This window comes from Tamandua tetradactyla, chromosome 13, assembly GCF_023851605.1.
Source record: "Tamandua tetradactyla isolate mTamTet1 chromosome 13, mTamTet1.pri, whole genome shotgun sequence".
NCBI lineage: Eukaryota > Metazoa > Chordata > Mammalia > Pilosa > Myrmecophagidae > Tamandua > Tamandua tetradactyla.
Genome location: NC_135339.1, coordinates 87,586,294 through 87,607,931, shown reverse-complemented (window position 1 = coordinate 87,607,931; position 21,638 = coordinate 87,586,294). Strand labels below are relative to the sequence as shown.

General features: G+C 48.2%; 2 protein-coding genes across 23 annotated transcripts in view; one reads left to right on the top strand and one right to left on the bottom strand.

Moving 5' to 3' along the window:
- Positions 1–17,951, top strand: part of CTBP2 (C-terminal binding protein 2) — a 154,756-nt gene extending 136,805 nt beyond the window's left edge. For all 9 annotated transcript variants that reach the window (XM_077126364.1, XM_077126363.1, XM_077126369.1 and 6 more), the window contains 8 exons: positions 5,913–6,067; positions 6,450–6,594; positions 9,621–9,827; positions 12,905–13,119; positions 13,611–13,741; positions 14,258–14,385; positions 14,875–14,992; positions 16,570–17,951. In XM_077126364.1, coding sequence (XP_076982479.1) covers positions 5,913–6,067; positions 6,450–6,594; positions 9,621–9,827; positions 12,905–13,119; positions 13,611–13,741; positions 14,258–14,385; positions 14,875–14,992; positions 16,570–16,750 — 1,280 coding nt within the window. In that variant the 3' untranslated portion in view covers positions 16,751–17,951. The remainder of the gene's footprint in view (positions 1–5,912; positions 6,068–6,449; positions 6,595–9,620; positions 9,828–12,904; positions 13,120–13,610; positions 13,742–14,257; positions 14,386–14,874; positions 14,993–16,569) is intronic.
- The window catches only part of ZRANB1 (zinc finger RANBP2-type containing 1), a 79,509-nt gene continuing 66,558 nt past the window's right edge, over positions 8,688–21,638 (bottom strand). For 10 of the 14 annotated variants that reach the window (XM_077126356.1, XM_077126354.1, XM_077126352.1 and 7 more), the window contains 2 exons: positions 9,588–21,519; positions 8,916–9,192 (listed from right to left, as the gene is read on the bottom strand). In XM_077126356.1, coding sequence (XP_076982471.1) covers positions 21,301–21,519 — 219 coding nt within the window. In that variant the 3' untranslated portion in view covers positions 8,916–9,192; positions 9,588–21,300. Of the gene's footprint in view, positions 21,520–21,638 lie in introns of all 14 variants that reach the window. The other 4 variants (XM_077126362.1, XM_077126361.1, XM_077126360.1 and 1 more) reach the window with 3 other exon arrangements.

Below are 21,638 nucleotides of genomic sequence, written 5' to 3'. Positions count from 1 at the left end.
AGCCCAGGGAATGCACATTTGCCAGATGAAAAGTAGATAACCGCGTGGAAACAGAGATGAGATTTCCAACAACCACTGCAAGGGTTTTTTTTAACCTTAAAGTAGCACCGCACGTCACAACACACACTTTATTATAAAGGATCATTGCTTCGAAGCTGCTCTCCAAGCACCCAACCCCCTCATCGTCCTGTGCCCGGGGCCCTTCTCAAGAAAGGCAAAGGAAGATGCTGCTTGCCCCTGGCACCCACCAAACTTTTGCTTACTTCCCAGGGCTGGTTTCTGCAGAAGTTTGAGCCACCTGCAGAGCATTTGTTGTTGTTTCAGTGCGGCATTTGTTGGTTTTTTAATAATGGGCCTAAACAGTTATGGAAACAAGGGAAACGTCTTGTACCTTGACAACACAAGTCCTCCCTGTGCATTGGTCAGGACCCCCGGGTGCTGGGATAGGGTGGCCCCACAGCTCGGCCGTGGGTGTGACTTTGTTGCTCCTTGAATAGGGAGTGTCTAGACTCACGATATATCCGAGCATCAGAACATAGGCCCCAGTTTGGTCCCATCAGATGGTGGAAGGCCAGGCCTGCAAAAAATATGCCCCTGCTGACTCCCAGATGTGTCCAGCCTTCTAGAGATTGGAGCGGCCTAGGGAGTTCGGTCCTTCTCATTGCAGGAAGGACTGACTGACTGCCTTAGGATATTGAATTAGGGAGCAGCTTGCATTTCAAAGAGAGTTGTACTCAGCACTCATGGAACATCTTGAGATGCTGGTGAGAACCATGACCCAGACTCTCTGAAATGAGGTCCTTGTGATGTCGGTAGGGGTGCTGGGGGTGGGGGCAGGGTGGCTGCAATTCTCTGACTGAGAAGCAACAGGTACAGGCCCAAGGGGTCTCTGGACCTTGGGGCCAGTGGCTTTGCAGATGCATCTCCAACCTCCACCTCTCCCGCCTCAGCCCAGGGGGCCAGGCCATGTGGCCTGCTTTCCTCTTACCTTCCCGGCTTCCTGGCTGATCTAGGCAGCTGGTGAAGCATTTGATCAACTGGGGCTTTTGTGCTGACAATGCAGCACTTGGTGGTCAATGCATTGCTTTGTGTCTCAGATCATTTAAGGCCAGTTCAGGATTCACAGAAATGTGAATGAACATTTCTGGGTACTTGTTTTGGCAGCCGCAGGCAGCACAGCCAGTAATGTGCAGACATCTTCAGCCCATAGAGGCGTAGATGTGGGGTCCCACCTGCAAGGGGGTCTTCCCTGCTTGGTGAGCAACAGTTAGACTTGCCTTGGTGGTCTCAGCTGTCAGGCAGGCAGAGACATGAGTGCGAGGCTGAGAGAGCTCATCCACGCACCTGGCTGTTATGTCCTCACCCCCAGTTTCTGACCAGCCTGCTGTTAGTGGCAGAGCAGTAGCTGCCACGTCAGGATACCACCCCATAGTCTGGGTAATTGTAAAAAGAGGCCAGAACCCGTCTTCGCCTGCTGGGTTAAAACCTCAGAAGTGGGTGTTGCTACTCACTTTGCTTGGAATAAAGCTTTGGTAGCCCCCCCGCCAGGTTCTTGAGCTGCAAGCAGTAGAACCAACACAGACCCCTAAAACGGGTAGTTCTGTGGGCAGGATGTCTGGGTAACGTACTCAGTGTCTTGGTCTTGGGGACACCACAGGGCAGCATTTCCCATCTGCCCCCTGGGCCTGGGACCAGTTCCCACCCGGTCAGCCTGTGGCCGCTGGAAAAGAAGCTCCAGGGAAAGGAATTGGATGCTTTTATCCAAATCGTCTTAGAAAAATAAAAAGGCATCATTGGTGCTGAACATCTGGTGTCCTTCCTGAACACCACCGTCTTTCCCCTAGGCTTGGTGGGTTCAGAGGACTGGCCCCTGCTCAGGCCACTCCGCCTGCCATCGTCTTTGCTCCCCGCTGAGTGTCTCTCACTTCAGAATTACATCTGCTTAGCTGTAGCTCTGAGCGACACCTCAGCCTTGGATGGCCTCAGGGCTGGGGCTCTGACACCAGGGGGCAAGGTCACTGCATCTGCAGGCTGTTGGAAGTAATATATTGATGCTTTCAGTGATGGGTGCAGTTCCACTCAGAATCGTCTTAGCTGGACAGGGCAGGTTGGTCAGTGGGAAGGAAGCAGGTAGAAAGGAAAAAGCCATTTGGACTAGAGGAAACCTGGGTCCTCTGACCTTGGTGTCGTCGGGGCTTTGGGGCTGGGGGAGGTGGCTCTCCTGTCCTTGCTCACTGTGCCCTGAGCAATGCTGGCCCAACTGTGAAAGGGGAGCGGTGCTGACGCTTGTGGGAGTCTGTGCGCCCCTCTCGCCTGGGGGGCGCAAGGGTGTCGGCAACCAAAATTCCTCATCAGAAACCCCAGATTTAAGGAATCCTCACTGAGCACCGGGGACTGCACCTCCTCCCCCAAAGGCCCCCTGCCCTTAGAGAAAAGTAGCCCAGAACCCCCAGGCATGAGGGGCAGGCCCTGAGTTGGTACCCACTTCCCATGGCCCCTTAGGTGTGTCAATTATATTAGTATATCAAATATGTATTCAAATCATTAAAACGGTCGGAAGCACAGCAGGCGGTGTCGGGGAGCGGGGGAGCGTCCTTGTGCAGCTGGCCCCCCTCGTATTAACTGGGTCTTTTCGGGACCCCCTCCAGACTCCAGCAGGACTGGGGACAGCAGGTGCTGGGCATGGTGGCTTGAGCCTCACTGAATGTCCTGGGGGTGCTCCATTGGGATGGGGGAGAGTGAAGGTGGTCCTTTTGGTGTTTTGTTGTTTTGTTTTTCTTTTTTATTTTATTATTATTATTTTTTGTGGTCCCTTTCTTTTTAGCAGAAAACCTTGTAAGTGCCCTGGCTGAGCTCATGCTCATCCTCATTGCTGGGGGTCTCGCTGTGGCCCCCAGAACCCGGGCTTCTGCAGCCTTACAGTGGGCCCAGCCTCGTCCCTGCAGGACACTTAGTCTCCCCACGGCCACCCCAGCCATCACGGCTCAGGGTGGCTCACAGCCTCTGGGGCGCAGCCCTGTCTGCCTCTCCATTTCCTGGAACAACCTTGTGACAGGCCCACCTGGCCCTAGCCTGAGGGGTGGGGCACAGGGTGGGGGTGGGGGGGGGCTTCACCAAAGAGAAAAGCAAGAATCTGGAAGAGGCGATTGCTAGGCAACCTGGAGTTTGTTACCCGGGAAGTGGGTCCAGGCAGCAGGGCTCTGGACGGCACCGCGCAGCCCGTCCAGGTGGGTCAGGCGCCTCCAGAGCGCACCCGGGCCGCCCGCCGCCTCCCGCGAGCCGCTTTCCTACCAAGAGTGCTGCGTTTCTGAGCGTGGTGCGGGGGATGAGCCTGGGAAGCCGCCGCCCCCAGCCTCCTGGGCCTCAAAAGAGGCAGCTCCCAGATCAAGGGTGGGGAGGGAAAGAGTGTTAAGGGTTAAGACCCTTTGGGTTTGACCGTCTCAGTTTTCTTAGCAGAAAGGAAGCACAGAAGCTGGAGTGTTAAGATGCTACTGCCCATTTCCCAGCAGTTTCTTTGTGAACAGAGGGCGCCTGCACCTCTGAGGCTGTCACAGGTTGGGGGGGTGGTTGTCTGCAGGAATTCCAGCCGCTCCCTGTGGTTGGATTGCAGAAATCCAGCGGGGCTAGTGGAGAGCATGGAGAAAAGGAGGGTCTCCAAGGTCCTGCCTGGACTCCCCATTGACCTTTTCCCCATCCACGTCCCCCCAGGCACCCCCGAGGATGGAGGGCCGTTTGCACATGCCTGTGTTTGCCTCGACTCATGGGGCAGTTCTGCCAGTTAGGCCAAGATGCACCCGCCCGCCCTCCCTCCCCCACATACTTCAGGGTGTTGGAGCAGCTGGCTCTTACCTTCCCATCCCTTCCCACCCCATGGGGGTCGTGGGCCAGGGGTCACGGGGGGCCTTCCTCGGACCTGCCCTGTTAATACCCTCTATAGAAGGGGCTTTGGGGACCCGGCCTCCCTCAGGCTCCTGGCATGGGCCTCAGGTCTTGAGGAGCAGCCGGGGCTGGGCAGGACACTGGACCCCTCGCTTGCAGCAGGGGGAGCAGAGTCTGGGGTTCCACAAACCCTTAGTGTCATGGCTTCAGGGGTCGGGACTGCTGCTCCCAGGGTTCATAGGCTGGGAGGGGCCTTGACTAGCAGCAGAGCCCCCGGCTGCAGTGGAGGGGTGGCAGGCGAGACTGGGAAGCAGCCCAGAGGTTGCCTGGGCCCCTTGGCTGCCGCAGCCCATTCTTCCCAGGCCAGGACAAAAGCTTTTCCTTTGTTCCATGTTCAAAGAGACAGTTGTCCTGCAGTGGTGCAGCCGTGGTGGTAAATCCCCACCCCATCGGGCCATTTTTAGTAGGAACTTGGGAAAGCAGTGTTTTCCAGGCAAGGGACAATTCTTTCTTAAATGTCTTACTAAAGAGTGTGGTTAGTTGGAAATAGCTCCTGGTGGTCAGGGTGGAGGCCCAAGTGAGGGGCATTTCTGGGCGGACAGGCAGGGCCACATCCATGAGCTGTCCCTGCTTGTTTCCTGGAGCCTGTTCATGCCGCTTCGCGGTCCCCAGAGGCCGAGTGGCCCAGGTCAGTGTCCACAGAGGAGGACGAGTAGAGCTGTGCAGGAGGAAGGAAACGGCAGTGGACCCAGCCCTGCCCCATGTGCAGCCCCCCAACTAGCCAGGGTGCCCCAAAGGGAACTGCTGAAAGCAAAGGGGTGGGGACTTGGCCTGGAGATATCTGCTCACTCATGGGGTGGATGTGGACAGAGACCACCTGGACCTCTAAAAGCTCAAAGGGCCCAGAAAGCAGTTTTATTTTCATGTTTATGCCAAAGATTTCCAGTTTGACAAGGAAGCAGGAGTGCCCCTTCCCCTGTCCTCAGTTCCCTCTTGGCTGTGCCACCTCAGTGGCTCCTGCTCAGCCAGGAGCTGGGCTGTGGCCATTCCATGTTCATCTGTCCAGGAGCCACTGCAAATCTAAGACGTCTTCCAGCCTTGGCATTTGAAGGGGAGGGATGTGTTTGAGGAAGTGCTGCTTTCCTGTCAACAGGGCTGTGGCATTTGCTTGGGGGGATGGTGAGGACCAGAAGGTCAGGCTTGTGCTGAACTTGGGGGTCTCCAACCACTGTGTCTGTGCTCCCTGCAGGTCCCCAGCATTGCTGCTACCTCAGTGGAGAATGTGTTTGTGCAATGTGTTTGCAGGACCCAAGGGGCGTGACCACACAGGGAGGGGCTGGCCGCAGGGTTAACGGAAACCTTCCTGCAGGTCTTGGGTAGCGCTGGCTGTGGGGCCCCTTGAGGAGTCGTTTGCTCCCCTGAGCCCACGTGAGCCCTTGTGCTCTCACACCCTTTCTCTTCCCCCTCGCCCTGTACCCAGGGGCCTGTCCCCACCAGGTGTTTTGCCAGGAGACTCCTTAGGGGTACAGGCTCCATGACGTGCCATATCCCCTGCTTCCTTTCCTGTCTCGTGTGGTCTTGAAAGGCAGCCGGGGAGACAGGCTTTTCCCTCCACAGGTGGGGCCACTGCTGGCCGAGGAGGGCGTGATCCCCAGCACTGAGCAGGGTCCTGCCCTGGGTGACCAGGGCTTTGCTAGAAGAAGTTCTGACCCCTTGGCCTGAGTCCCACGTGGAGATGGAAGCTGCTCCACATGGTTTCTGGTTAGCTCTTCATGAGGTTGGCCATCCCCATCCAGGTCCCCGCCTCCCACAGGCTTGGCAGATAGAATTTTACTTTCTGCTGTTTCCCGAATGAAACCCACCCAGGCCAGCGGAGCATGGAAGAGCTAGGTGGTTGTGGGGCCTCACTCCCCCCACCCCTGCTCTGGGAGCTGGTGTAGGTGGCATTAGAGCAGAAAAGGGGTGTGCTGGGGGCAAGGGTCTTCACAGGGGAAACGCAGGCCTCGGCTCAGCCGGTCTTGCTTCCTTTGCAGGTATCCGTCCCCAGGTCATGAACGGGCCCTTGCACCCCCGCCCCCTGGTGGCGCTGCTCGATGGTAGGGACTGCACCGTGGAGATGCCGATCCTAAAGGACCTCGCCACTGTGGCCTTCTGTGACGCACAGTCCACCCAGGAGATCCATGAGAAGGTGGGCCGGTCCCTACCCCCGCCCTGCACAAATGCAGCAGCTGCATTTACAGGCCTGTGCTCGAGGCCAGTGCCCTTCCCTGCCCCGTCACTTGTTCTCTTTCCCACCAAAATCCTCTGCTTCAGGCTGGATGGTGTCTGGAGCTCCCCAGGACCCTACAATCTGTTCTCCCCACCACCTTTTTTTTCTTCTTCTTTTTCAATTGTATTGAGACATTCACACACCATCTAAACCATCTAAAGCATGCAATCACTGGCTCGTGGTATCATCACATATTTGAGCATACATCCCTATGATCAATTTTAGAACATTTTCATTACTCCAGAGCAGCAATAGAGAAACAAACAGACCGAATCCTCCTATACACCCCCACCTGCTGCAGGTTCTAAACGAGGCAGTCGGCGCCATGATGTACCACACCATCACCCTCACGAGGGAGGACCTGGAGAAGTTCAAGGCCTTGAGAGTGATCGTGCGGATAGGCAGCGGCTATGACAACGTGGACATCAAGGCTGCCGGCGAACTCGGTGAGGGCCCTGTAGGGCCAGAAACGGGCTGCTTAGGCCGTCCCCAGCTCTGGGAGCCCCATGCATGCCCTCTGCTGCGTGGTCTTGGGGAAAGAGGCAGGGGCTGGTTTCAGAAGGTGACTGAATCCAGGAGCACCTCTTGTTGCCTCTGCTGGCAGGCAGCCTGGGATTGACTCAGTAGACTGTGGCCAAAATGAGCTGTTGGCGCTCCCTAAAGGGCAGGGGGATGAGCGACTGCCCCAGAACCAGTCATCCTGAAATGGCAATCTTACAGCATCCATTTCCCAGCGGGAGAGCCCGATTCTGTTGTTTGTTCCACCCTGAAGACAGCAGGTCACCTAGACTTTGGCCTCAGGGGTTTCAAAAGGAAAGCCCTGGCAAGAGGATGGGAACCCAGGGAGATTGGGGTAAGGCACCTCCCTGCTATTCCCCGCAACCCTGGCTGTGAACGCTTTGAGGGTCATGCTGTAGTCAGCTCTGACCCAGACCCCAGCATGTGCTTTATGGGCACTGAGTATTTCTGGAGGCACTAGGTTTCCAGGGGTCTTCTTGAAAGGAAGCCAAGAAGGGCACTTTTAGATGAGGCCCCTGACGTCATTTTTGCTCCCTTCTGGGAATGTATGCAGCCTGGTGAGCCCAAAGTAAGTTGACTGCCAAGGGAGATCTCAGAATGGCTAGGAGCCCACTGTCTTTCCATGATCCCAGGCCATGCCGAGATCCTGGAGCCAGTGGGATCAGCCCCTCAGCTTGGTGCCCCCCACAGCCCTGACCATGAGTGGCATATATGTGGACAGAGCAGCATGCCTTGTGATGGCACATGAGGGCGTACAGTTCTGCATGCAGCTGCAGCCCAGGTGGGCCTGTCCCAGGCTGGGTTTTTCCCATATTAGTTTGAAGGATCAATGTCTTAGTGGTTAGTCTCCTACTTATTTGGGGGAATTCACATTTCTGAACCTCCAGGGCAAATTTGATCAGGCGAGCAGTGCAGAGGGAGCTAGGAATGGATCTGATTCTTTCTGGCAGCTCCCAGGAAAAGGGAAAGGGCACACTGGCACAGCACGCTTTCTCCACCATATGTCTCAGGAACTGGGGAGATGGGCAGCAAGCGCTCAGAAGATGAGCAGCTTGTTTTTCTGGGTCCCCCATTTGCCAAGCTCTGCCCTCTCAGTGAAGTGGTTGGCCCTTGGTCAGCAGGGCCCGTGGGGGAGGTGTCTTTGAGGGAGAGGAAACTGCATCAGGTTTTGTGTCCATCTCCCCCCAAAGTTCAGGATGCTGTGACCCCCCACCCTCCCAACCTTGGGGGACTTGCTCTTAGTGGTATTTATCCCAGCCTCGGTATCACGGAGCCCTTCTCTGCAACAGATACTTGGAAGGACAAGAGTCTTTAGAAGCGTGTTAAATATAAAGGAGAATCTTCAATTCTCCTAAATGCTTTTCCCTTCACATACCTCCTTCAATCAAGGTGTTTACCCCTCACAAAACAGCTGCTGGTAACAGTTCTGGCTGCATGTTTGCTTCTCACCCCTACAGTTGGGTAAGGTACTGACACCACGTTTCCTTGCTGGGTTCCCAGACATTTCTTTGGAAGTTCTCAGGAGTGATTAGACAAACTTGCCATGGACAGAGAGGGCCTGGGGCCCTCTTTTTAATTAAAGACAAAGGTGGCTCCACCTTCTGCATGCAGAAGGGCCAAGATCGGGACATTGTTTCCTGAGTCCTGATACCCACGGGACAGCCAAGACAATGGAACTTCAGAGAGAGGCAGCCTTCCTGCTGCTCTGGGGTCTCCCTCACAGGGAGAGTAGTTATCCAGGGTTCCCCCAATCTGGCATTAAGAAAGAGGGATTGAACCTAGACCAATGACCCACAATTGCCAAGACCCCACCTATCTACCAGGCCCTACCCCCTGAGGCCCATCCCCTCGGTTCTCTGCTGCAGCCTCGCCCTTGACAGAGCATCTAGGCCTTTGGGACCAGCAGGAAGGCGCTGTAGCTGGCCTGCTTACCTCCCTGCACCCCTCCAATGTCTGGCAATCATTCACACTCTTCTCCCAAACACTCTCCAAGCCAGGAAGGTAAATGCCCCAACCTTATTGCCTAAGACCTCAGTAGCTCTTCTCCTCAGAAGCCACATAACCAGGGGCCTCCTTGTACTGAAATATTCAACCCTCACACTGACATTGAAGTTGCCCTCAGGCCTAACTACTTTAAAAAGAAATCAAGGTGAGATGCCCCTACCTGTTCTGTTTTCTTTCTACCTAGGCTGGATTTACGTTCAGCTTTGTCCTGCCCCATATTTTGTCTTTTAATGTTATGTAACATGTTATGTAAAATGTTACATAATGACATCAGTTTATTGCAGAAAACTCTGAAAATGCCCTAAAACAAAACAAAAGCTAATCTTTGCTGCCCCAGCCCAGTGGCTTTCAGCTGAGCAGGGTCTACTGATGAAGCTCTGGTCTTCTGGATGCCCACTATCTGTCATGGAAGAGGTCCAGGCAGGGCTGAGGCATTTGCTAGTTTCTTGATGCTCCTGGCTCTCCCCCAGAACTTTGGGGTCCCTGGCCAAACACCGGTGCAGAATTCCAGCTTCTTGGCCCTGAAAGTGGACACAGTGGTCAGGAACTGGCCTACCTCACCCCCATCTGGGCACCCGCTGCTCCCTTCCCATAGACATGGGGTCTGAAAGCCCAGGGTGGGCATGATAAGGTGTCAGCCAGTGCAGGGCCGGAAGAGTGTTTGTGGGCCACCCCAGAATACCAGAAGTTGGAGTGAGTGAATGGATATGGGGCTGAAGACCCTTGAGCATCAGAGCCAGAAGGTCCTAGGGACCTCTTTTTGTTCAAACCCTGTGCCCTCAGGTGATAAGCAGGGCTCAGAAGACCATGATGGCTAATGGCTTTAACTAGTAACTAAACTGATGATCACCTTTCATCCTAGCACATTGCCACATCCTCAGCGAGGTGGGCTGGATACCCTAGAGGGTTTTCTCACCATTGGCCCTGCTCTTGGCTTGGTCCTTTGCAGGCATTGCTGTGTGCAACATCCCATCAGCAGCAGTAGAAGAGACTGCTGATTCCACCATCTGCCACATCCTCAACCTGTACCGGCGGAACACGTGGCTGTACCAGGCGCTGAGGGAAGGCACGCGGGTCCAGAGTGTTGAGCAGATCCGTGAGGTGGCCTCCGGTGCAGCCCGCATCCGTGGGGAGACATTGGGCCTCATTGGCTTCGGTAGGTGCAGCCGTCCTACCCCATCCCCCGCACACCCAGCCCTGCCCCTGCCCAGACCAGAGATGGCCCATCCTGGAAGTTCTGTGCTGTGGGCCACAGGTGCTCTGATAACACCACCCATCATTCCAACCACTGCAGCTGCAGTGGGGTTTAGGAGTCAGGACTGATCCAGGCACTCACCCCAGAAGTAAGAGGGGGGACTGATTCTAGAAGAATGGGCTGGATACTGTTGGTCAACAGGAAGGGACCATGGCTAGCCTGGTCCTACACCTACAGAACTCTCAGCTAAATTGCCTATGTTGGAGGAGCCAGACAGGGATGGTGTAGAAGTGTGTTTAGAAATAACAGTGGGCATAGGGCTTGAACCAGGATAACAGATGAGTGGAGAGCTGAACAGTTCCTGGCTCCTGAAGTGTTTTGAATGCTGGGTGAAGATGGCAGTGAGATTTACAGAAGGATTTGTAGACAGAAAAGCATCTCTTTCAAGTCACAGTTGCCTGTGGTGAGTTGCAGGTGGTAATGCTTAGCAGGCCCTCTGGCAAGTGTGGCAGAATACCACAGCTGTTTCCAATACAGAGGCCTCAAAGTCCTGTTGCCAGTAGCCGGATCAGGCTCCTCAGCTCACCGATCCCCAGCCTAGTGCTGGACCATGTTGCAGATGGAAAGGGGGCCTCCCCTTGTTGCTGAATCTCAAACCTACCACTTATTGGCTTTGAGCAAATTACTTGGCCTTTCTCTGCAAGTTGGAAATAGGGTTATACACAGTAACTACCTCACAGAACTCAAAGAAGGCATGGGTTATATCATAAGTTCTGGGCTTGACTCTAGAAGATTCCCTAAGTTCCATTCAGATAAGTGACTGCTGGTCAGGATTTGAACTTCTAGGAGGTTCAAGATGCCTTCTTGGCCCCACAGGTCCCTGCTCAGGAGACCCAGGTGTCAGCAGGAACTAGGCAGAAGGAGTTGATTGCTCCAGGAGTGCCATTATTTCTAGCACAAAGACCAGGATTGCCTGGGTTAAGTAGCAGCCTGCAACAGGGGTCTAAGTTTTAAATCCTTAAATTTTTTAGAGCAATCCTGCTCACACTCGGGAAGCTTCTTTTAAAACTATTTTCAAAAAAGGACTTTGTCACATTTCTGTTTTCCTCAAGGAGGCACCTACAAAATGTCTCTAAGAAATGCAAATGAAGAGTTTAGAAGCCATAGCAGCCACTGCAGGATGGCTAGTCTTCAGGATCCCCTGGGGAGCAGTTCTAAGAACTTCGTGAATTCTTCAGCTTCTCCTAGGGCTTCAGATGCTCTCTGAACAGACCATGGAGCCTTGGAAGATGTTGCAAGCAGCCAGCCAGTGTAGTAGGAACCTCATTGGCTTATTTCAACAGCTTTCGACTCCAGCTGTCACAGGAAGATCTTCCTGAATTCCTTTCTTAGTCTTTGCCCTTTTGTCACTCAACTTTCGAGGACCCCTTCAGTTTACTCAGGCCAATCCCCATGTTTTGTTCCCGTTTCCCCAAGACTATAAACAAATGCCCTGGGCCCTGGCTCCCCATACAGTCACCGTCATCGTTCCTTGGTGCTGCCTCTTCAGATTACTCTGTACCCTTCCAATATTAGCCATGACATGAGAGGCAGTCTGGTCATGCAAGGCCTGTCACCCTGTCTGTGTCAGAGGCCGAACACGCTTGTGCTTGCTTTTCGGAGGCTTCACTGACAAGCAGCAGTCAGTGGAGTTCCAGGGCTGGTGGTATCAGTGTTGATCAAAAGGGAACATCTATAAAATGCTGAAGGGAAAGCCAGCAAATGGCAGAAGTTCTTTAAAGTCACGACAATTAACTGGGTTCTTCTGTACTGGCTGGGTCATAATTAAGTCAATAACAAAATTAAGTATTCTGAAATTTAGTTAGAAAGCCTGATGGCTACCAGTGAAAAAATAGTACGTTTCATAAATATATGAAAAATGAAACCATCCATTTCTATGGAGAAATAAGGTCCAATATTGCATCGTTTTGGGAGTTGAAACTAGGCCATTCACTCACCAGCTCTGGCCCCTGGAGCTGCACTTGGGAAGTCTGCCCTAAGCTTCATTCTCTCATTAAAGCTATTTGGAGGGGGCTGATGGCCACGTGATGGGGGAGATGGCATTTTAATGTAGAGCCATATGCTGGGTCACTCATCCCCTCTGCTCCACCCTGATCCTGAAATTAGTACTGCCTCACACATACTGCCAGCTTCTCTGTGCTGGGACTGCATGGCTATAGTTCCTGGTTAACCACATTCCAGTGGTGACACTTAAGAGGGATGACGTGATGGTTGATGACTTCCTGATTACAGTTGTCCCTCCTGATCAGAATGGCCTTATTAAAGTTTTGCTTCCAAACAGGGCAGTTGTCTTAGTCATGCCCAATTAGATAACTATTCAGCAGGACAAGTGGAGGCAATCCACCCCAAGTTGCCTCTGAAACACATGCTTCCTGTTGAGGATGTACTTCTTTTTGTTGCTCCCTCTCCTGCACATTTGGCACAATGGTTTTAGATACATTTATTCTTTGATTCTTCCCAATAGAGCCCAATCACACATTTTGAACCATTGAGTATTAAAGCTAAAAACAGCTCTGGGAAGCAAGTAGATCAGGAGGCTTGTGCAAAGGAAAAACCATTCAAGAGCCGGGGATACCTTCATATCCTGTTGGGTGATGTCTATTTTTAACTTGCCGGAAGGCTCCAAACTGGGTTGAGGAGGGAGGCGTGGAGAAAAGAGTGGGGTTTTTCAGGGCTAAAGCATTCTGGTTTTGTATGTTTGAAAAGGTCTGTAATAAGGAAATTAAAAACAAAAACAACCCTGCTGCAGCCCATCCAGAAGGGCAGCCGCCTCACCTGAGGTGCCCCCATCCTGCTGTGGCCCCAGTGACCTGGGTGGCAGTGCCAGCCTCAGGCATAATTGATCCTTGGGCAGCAGCCTCCAACTGGTCAAACTCTCACCGAGTCAATCTCAGGCTCCAGGTCACAGAAATAATGGAGGCACGCTTTGGGAGAGGACTGCGGACACACTCACCAACAGACGCTCTGTTTCTGCACAGGTCGCACAGGTCAGGCGGTTGCTGTTCGAGCCAAGGCCTTTGGATTCAGCGTCCTGTTTTATGACCCCTACTTGCAGGATGGTATAGAGCGGTCCCTGGGCGTGCAGAGGATCTACACGCTGCAGGACTTGTTGTATCAGAGTGACTGTGTCTCCTTGCACTGTAATCTCAATGAACATAACCACCACCTCATCAATGACTTCACTATCAAGCAGGTACTTTGAAAATTGAGACCCTCAGACCTTGGAAATTCTATCAGGTGATGGCACCTGCTGTGGGCACAGGGGGGATTGGCACTGTTTGTGGGCCACCTGTGATCAGAGAATAAAGTCCCCTGATAAAAATCAGTGGGGAGCTGGTGAACACAACCCCTCCTCACCGTGGCTATGCTAGGCAAGGCAGCCTGAACCTCAGGAGCCAGCCAGCACCCATCTTAGGACTATCCTAGAGCTCCCAGGAGACCCATTCAGTCAGTCAGAACTGAAAGAAGGAGGGAGGCAACAGGCCACCCTTCAGGATCCACTCTTCAGGATCACCAGAAATGGATCCCTGGCCTCCAACTGTCATACACTCCCTTCCCCCAAACTGCTGCACACAGTTTAAACCCACCAACCCAACCCCTTCTACTGACTTTCTTCTTAAACCCAGTTAAAAGCCTGCTAATGAAGTGGTCATCCATTTAACCAGCGCTGCTTTCCTTCCACAGATGAGGCAAGGGGCGTTCCTAGTGAATGCAGCCCGCGGTGGACTGGTGGATGAGAAAGCCTTAGCCCAAGCCCTCAAGGAAGGAAGAATCCGAGGAGCTGCCCTTGACGTGCACGAATCGGAGCCTTTTAGGTGGGCCTGGAAACTGAGGGGTTTTCTAGCTGGAGTCTCCAGACTCACCACGAACCTGCAGAACCCAACACTACTCTTGACCCATACACACTGAACTTGAGGAACTTTCGAGACATTCTGGAAATGAAGTTTATAGTCTCGGTTCCTCTGTAGACATTGCTATATTCTCTTACTAATAATAAAGGGGCCACAGGGTCCCCAAAGATAATCAGAAAGTGCTTAAGGCAGAAAAATGATGGTGTTTTTCATCTACAGACAGATAGGAGTTTCCTCTGCTCTGGAATAGTCAATCTTCTGTCTGATCCACTGATTAGCCCTGACACAATTCTTACAAGTCTTGAAGAATATCATGTTCTAAAACTTGCAACTCATAAAATATGTAGAAAATGCCCCCTGAATTGTGCCTACACAGCTAATATTCTGCTTGGCCAAGAGTTCCCTCTTGATGAGCAGGGTGGAAGTATGGTGTGCAGTCAACTTTCCAGTTTACTGTGTTTCCATTCTTCATTTATCTAGCTTTGCTCAGGGCCCATTGAAAGATGCACCGAATCTAATCTGTACACCCCACACTGCTTGGTATAGTGAGCAAGCATCACTAGAGATGAGGGAGGCAGCTGCTACTGAGATCCGCCGAGCAATCACAGGTGAGCCCTGGGCAGTCTCCATTCCATTAGCATCCTTGTATGGTGCAGACCCACCTGAGGTCTGCAGTGAGCCGCCTCTGATCGCAGGGTGCCACCTGTTAAGGACATATGAAAGTGGTTACAGGGAGTTCAATATGGCCAGAATTACTAGGGGTCAAGATAATATGCATAAGTTCAGTCCTATGTCTATAAGCCCTGAACTTAGCTTCTGAGAGGAAACCAATTCTCTTCTCTACCAGCAAAGTATTGTAAACTTTAAGGGTGGTCACACAGGGAGGTTGGAGGGGAAGCAATTCCTTTGGGTTCTGGTTGAAGGGCAGAGTTGAAGACTTTAAGTGGCTGGGGCCCTTGGACATTCTGTTGATATTACAAGACTTAATTGCTATTAAGTAAGACACTCTATCAGTTGTATCAGTACAAACATTTTTGGTTGTTTCCAGCAGCATCTACTAAATGTATAAAAGTATATGATTAACACTCTTACTCCAGGTCGCATCCCAGAAAGCTTAAGAAACTGTGTCAACAAGGAATTCTTTGTTACAACAGCTCCTTGGTCAGTAATAGATCAGCAAGCAATTCATCCAGAGCTCAATGGTGCCACATACAGGTGAGAAAAGGAACAAAATTTGTCTAAGCCTCAAGAGAGGGGAAAGGTTCTTGAACTTTTGGGGGAGTTGACTTACCTGGGCACTAAAAAAAAACAAACCACCTTCTCTGTGGAAACTATGTACACTACCTCTCATTTCTTCTCATGCCTGATTTCAACAAAACAAATGTAAGATACAGCCTCAAATTGGAGTTATTAAATGGTAGCAAGAAGTTCCTATTTTATAAAAAAGGGACAAGGTGTGAGGATGCAGAACAAGATGGAACTGACCAAAGAGTGCTATAAATTGCCATTCAGTCTTAAACCAAACAGTTTCTAGGTAGGAAAGGTACAGATGAGATCTTCCAGGGCAAAGACCCATGTGTGATTTGTTTTCTAATTTGGAACTTCAGTCCAAGAAAGCATGTTGGTCAAAGAACTGTACAGTCAACTAGGGACAAGGTCCTTCTACACATTATGTCAAGGTAAAGCTACACAGTGTGACTAATACTGTGCAATGGATAAGGAGACCTGGTAGGGGATAGTGATCTTGTTTCTCAGTAATTTTCCATGGTTCTTTTTCCCTACCCACCTACCCCCAGCATTGCTGGATTCCATAGAAATAGAACCTTCATGCATAATGGGGGAAGCTGCAGCCCTGCATATAAGAAATACCAGATTTGGCTTACTCTAAGAACCCAGGGTCTCCCAACCGTGGCACTTCTTACACTTTGGGACTGTTCTGTGGGGTATTTGGCAACATCCCCACCCAGGCTGTACCCACGAGATGCACACTCACTCCCACTCACAGCTGTGACGTCTCCAAACATTGCCTCATGTGTCAAATGAGATTAAACAGTTTGTGTATCAGACACGATAAAGGCCCCGACTCTGAGGAAGCTGTGCTCTTTCCTGATAGGTGCATAACCTCATTCACAGTTCTCTCGTCTTTTGAAGTTCTACCTTTTTTACACCTGTATGTAATAGGTACTCTTCAAGTATCATCATTTGGCCCATCACAACAGGAAGAACACTGCTCGTTAATGTTGGTGGGCTTGCACCTGGAACATTATCTGTGCTGGGCGGAGAGGGGGAGTGCTTAAGAGGTTTCCATCCATTCAAATCTTATTCTAAAGCATTTGCCAGAAATTCTCATTTAGATTTAAATACATCAAGTCACAATTGCACACAAAGAACAAAGCACATGCCCCTCTTACATGGAACAGGGCACCTCAGCCAGAGTCGGGACTGAGGATCCCTTTCTTATCTTCAGGCCAAATAACCACGTAACCTAGGAAGCCACAATGAAAATCTAAGAACTCTGGGCATTCTGTTGGGACATAATTAAATCAGTTAGTGAAGTACATCAAATAAAACACTTCCTAAAGCAACTAGAAGATTTGGAGTCTATTTTGTACAAAGTGTGTTTTCCATACAGTCTGTACTAAGTTTCCCTATTGTTTAAAAGTTACAAAATTGGTGGCCTGGTATTTTTGATTGGACTACTTATATTACCCCATAAAAATTAATTTTGGGAAAGAACTAGAAAGAATCAAACACTTAATTGGTAGCTTTCTACCCTGTTCTTTATTCCACAGATACCCACCAGGCATTGTGGGCGTGGCCCCCGGAGGTCTTCCTGCAGCCATGGAAGGGATCATCCCTGGTGGCATCCCAGTGACCCACAACCTCCCCACGGTGGCACATCCTTCCCAAGCTCCTTCTCCCAACCAGCCTACAAAACACGGGGACAATCGAGAGCACCCCAACGAGCAATAGCAGAGAAGGTCGAAAGGTAATCATTCAGATAAACCTGGGACCAAGAGACAGTGAAAAACTGATGAACTAAGAGGAAAGGAATTTGACGCAGTCTTTTTAACTGTTTCTGGACATAATGCATCATTGATGTTGCAGTGTTAAAACTACAAAAGAGCTAGAAGCCGAGGCGTGGGAAAACCGAAGTCTTCTGCTTCCGAAAGCGCTGAAAGTCTAGGACGTGACTTATTAACGACCAACTTCTGTTATTATGTGTTAAGTTTTTCATCTGTGCATCAAATCACAACGAATAAATAGATCTTTTTCCTTTATCAGTCCTTTGGGCACAGCAGGTCCTGAGCACCTTGCTCTAGAATGTTGCATCGAGAGTTCCAAACATCAAAATAAAAAATATAATAGAGGAAACCCCCATCCTATGACTCTAGCCCCTTCGGTCCATGGGGGCTGGTTACCTCTTCTGCTAACAGGAAGATTAAATTACTACAAAGTGGGGAAAAAACTGTTTGCCTGTGTTAGACCACTGCAGGCAGAGGATGGAAGACAGTACAGGCTCCTATACAGAGGAGTGCTTCTCTCACATCTGAACTATGTACTGAGTGTGCAAGTTGGCTGAAGTTCAGTAGTACCCTCTGATGATGCAAAAAAAGAAAAAAAAAAGTATTAAGTTTCACAAGCTGTTTGTACTCAAATATATTTTTCTCAGTTTCAGATCCTCAGCTATTTTATTGAGTGGAAAGTCTTGAACTTAAAAGGGTTCAAGAAGAATAATGTTGCATTTCCTTATGTCTCAGGAAACACTTTTTATGGTAACTTGTCAGATTGTCTATGAACAAACCCACTTTTTTAGACATTGATAAAGTCTTCTTTTCTTCACGTGATATTTTATACAAGAACACTTCAGATGTGTTATTAGATGTGACTGATTTTAACAAATCCTATTAGATTTGTATCAACTAGTTACATGTTATATTCATAGTTTTTTGTGAATCATCGCCTTTTTGTTTTAAAAGATGGCCTATTTTGAGCCTTTGTATAGGTACATTCCTGTTTTTGTGACAAAAAACTTTAAAACTGTCCCAAACAGAAAAATAATGGCTATCAGAAGTGTTTTGTTTTAGTGTGAGTTACCGTTACTGTATTTGTTTATTGTAAAGGTGGACATTTAGCGTTCAGTGCAGTTTTCAATAAAAAGTAATAAAAATTTGTTAAGTTCTGAAATTCAAACACATCTCACCAATGTAAAAGTTTCCTACTTGAGATGTTTAAAGGCAAATGAATTTTGAAATAGCCAGTTCCCAACTCTCATTACTCCTGGGTTCAAATATTAATAATGACAATAGTTTTGTAGAAAATCTGCCTATTCCAAGAATACTGACAACTGCCTCACATGACAGCTTAAATTTAAAAATCAGAACCTCACCTAAATCCATCAGTGCCAAATTATGTGCCATCCATAAGATGGAGTGGGTTGAAACCAAATCAATTCAAGAAACAAAGTTGATCAAGTATGATTTTAATTTACCCGAAAGCAATTACCTGCTCAAGCATCAATGCAGAAAAAAAAGGGAGATAAATCTCAAACCTTTTTTTTGGCCAGTAACCTAACAGTTATATTTACAAAGAATGTTTCAAAATAATTAACATCAGCCATTTCCATAGGTTAAGAACTTTAAAAGTTGATGTTTTTAAATGGACTTTCCTTTTCTAAAATAGCATTAAACCTTTCATACTAGTGGTGGCTACAAGTGTCAAAATTAAGTCCAAGAATATCAGGTACCAAACTCCTTTTTTATTCCATCAGCATTTTTAAGCATTAACCTGACTGAACTTGTCTCCTCACTCATTTTGAGATGGTGGCCCTATCCCAACTCTGCCATAAAAACTTCACAGGGAGAGAGTTGGAGCACACGGTTACTGGCCTATCACTGGGAGGGGGGAGGGGGGGAGGGGGAGGGAGCAGAATTGTTCAACATTATCCTCATAAGCATGCCCCGACATCTGTGAACAGGTATTACCTTCATTAGAACAGGCTGGAACACAATAAGCCCAAGGGTCATAGATACAGGTCTGTGATCTGAATCCATGGTATACCTGGGTTTTGTTTAAGTCTTTGCTACCCTAATAGTCCAATGGAAATGATTAATATATATAAACTCCCAGGAAAAACAGATCAGAACACACCCTACTGTTAAGGACTATGTCCTTTCTATAGTTTTAAGCCCATAAAGTCCACAGAGTTGAGGTATTAATCTCAAGAGTCAAACAAGACATTTGTACCATAATCTAGCCACAACAGATCTTTGAGAAAGGACTGCATGTTCAAATCTCAAGACAGTACTTATGGCTGTTTAATAGTTCAAGAGCTTAACAGTGATTCGCCCCAAATGTTGGTCTGCTGTGGAGACCATACTAAGCCCATCTCTGCTGACAGAAGTATGAGAGCTTGGAAATAGAATCCTCTATAATTCTTTCCCACAGGGAAGAATATTGTACCTGTCAAATTAGTGTGGTCAGGGTCACCAATCATAAATAAATAAATAAAGGGGCAACTCAGGGAAGGACACACACCAGACCACAACACACAGAGGCGAAATGCTGCACCTATAATTTTCTCGACAGCTTCAATTGTGATGCAGACTATAGTGACAAGGGGCTTTTCCCTCAAGCATTTCTCTTTGGCTTCTTAACAGGCAACTAAAACAGGATCTCTTGACACTAAAGAATTATTCCTAAATATAGAGAAAAGTTACTACAGATATGCTGTGCTAAGCAGACAGGATAAAAGCCTTCTAAGAACACATTTGATTGAGTCATGACCAAAATGAAAGCAAACCATATAATCAATTCATTAAAAAACCAATAACCACTAGGAAAAGTAACATTTGCCATTATAACATGAGAAGTTGATTTATATGGAATCATACTGCAAAAATTATTTTTTCCTACAAGTTTCAGGATACAGCAAAACTGGTCCTTTCATCCTGGGAACACCCTTTACTAAGTTAAGTAGTCAGAGAAGGGAGAAAGAACTACAGCCCTAATAGGTCACGGTTTTTTTGTTTTGTTTTGTTTTGTTTTGTTTTTCCTATTTTCAATATTCTGGCATCATATCTGAGTTTGTACACATTTCAATACCATACAGGCAGAATTTAGGAAAAACCAAGGAACAAGTATTTAAAGATTTTCACAGCCTTTTTATCAAAAGGAAAGATTATATATATATATGGATATATATATATGGTGAGAGAGAGCTTTTTTTTCCAAATTCCTTGCTATATGAATAATCTACAAAGTGCTTATCAGGATACTAAGTCTTTTTTGTGTTCCTGAGATAGGTTTGAAATTTTTACCCAGTACTGAACTGAATGCATACCTAAAGTGGTCAAATAATACTTTTTGTAAAAAAAAAAATTCTACCTAAGATTATAGTCTTTAGTTTTAAGTAAGAATGCCCACAATTAACCAACATGCAAAAACTCTCAGACTACACACTGAGAAATTCATTATATGATACATTTAAACCACCTTACTGCATTCTTTATTCTGTACTGAACTGGTATTCCCACTAGCCTAAACAAAGGCACACCTGCCTTCCTTATAACAGGATTTGCTTAGAGCAAAGTGGATGATAAAAGACAGTGAAAATCTGAAGTTCCTCTGCAATGGCAATTTTCAGTCTGCAAATTCCACAAAGTTCATTTAGTTACAAGTGGGTCTACTCCCCAAGTGCTTCCCTAATTTACATCCAGGGAATAATTTCAATCACAAGCCAAAATCTGGAGTAAAAGCCCACATTTTAGGTCGCTCTTTCAAATACCTAAATACTGTAAAAGTGTGTTAGGAAAAAACAAAAAAAAAAAAGATGAAATAGTAATAGAAACCAAAACCCTTTACAAAACAAGAGAACAATGTCACTAAAGTTTCACTCAATAAAAAATTCTTAGCTTTTCTTCCAGTTTGTTCCTTAAAGATTTGATTTTATTTTATTGGGCACAATAGGAACTAAATTATTAATGAAATAAAAGCTTGTTTATTTTTTCTGTTTCGCTGTGGGTAGTTTGTACAAAAAAAATTTCAACTTTCTAATGAGCTCTAGTGAGGTTTAACATAAAATGGATCTTTAGAGGTGAAGGAGAATGCCAGGTTCTAAAAAAAGGTTATCTCAAAGGAACAAAGAGTCATCTACCATGTGCTTTTGTAAGTGCCCATGCTGGAAAAAAATTCTCAATATGAAGATGCTGGTACAACTTTTCCTATAACACAATTTCTTACACAACCACATGCGTTACATTTATAGACAGATTTACAATTTGAAAGGAAAAAAAGTTCTGTCTTAATAAAATTAGTTTCTTTTACAAACTAGTCCAACCAAAGTTCTCTGTCTCCTCACACAGCAGATGCATTATCTACAGTGGGTGTAGATCAGGAAAATACTTCCCAGTAAATCCTGCCCAATTGGTTCATTCCATTCCATAATACTCTGCTTGGAGCACCACACTAACTTCAGGATCATCAAAGATCCAGTGCCTTGGTCTTCTGCTCTTGGGTTTTTTTCATTCATCTTCATCATCTTCATCTTCTTCTCCATCAGACAGGGATGTACAAGGCCGGATCTGTCGGTAGCGGTCAAGCCATTTTTCGACCATTTGTGTGACCAAGGGGTGATTTCGCCGACGGGAGCTTTTCTGCATAGCAACTAGAACTCCCCCCTCAGTCACACAGCAGTCCAGCCACTCCCTGAGCAGTTTTTCTTGCTGTTCCTCATTACCTAGCTTTTAGAGGAAGGTGGAGAAAAAAGGGGAAAACAATAACTTACAACAGATAAGACAAACAGCTAGTATGATAACTTAGAAAAGGCCAATGCAACAAATTTCCGTATGTCTATGCCTAT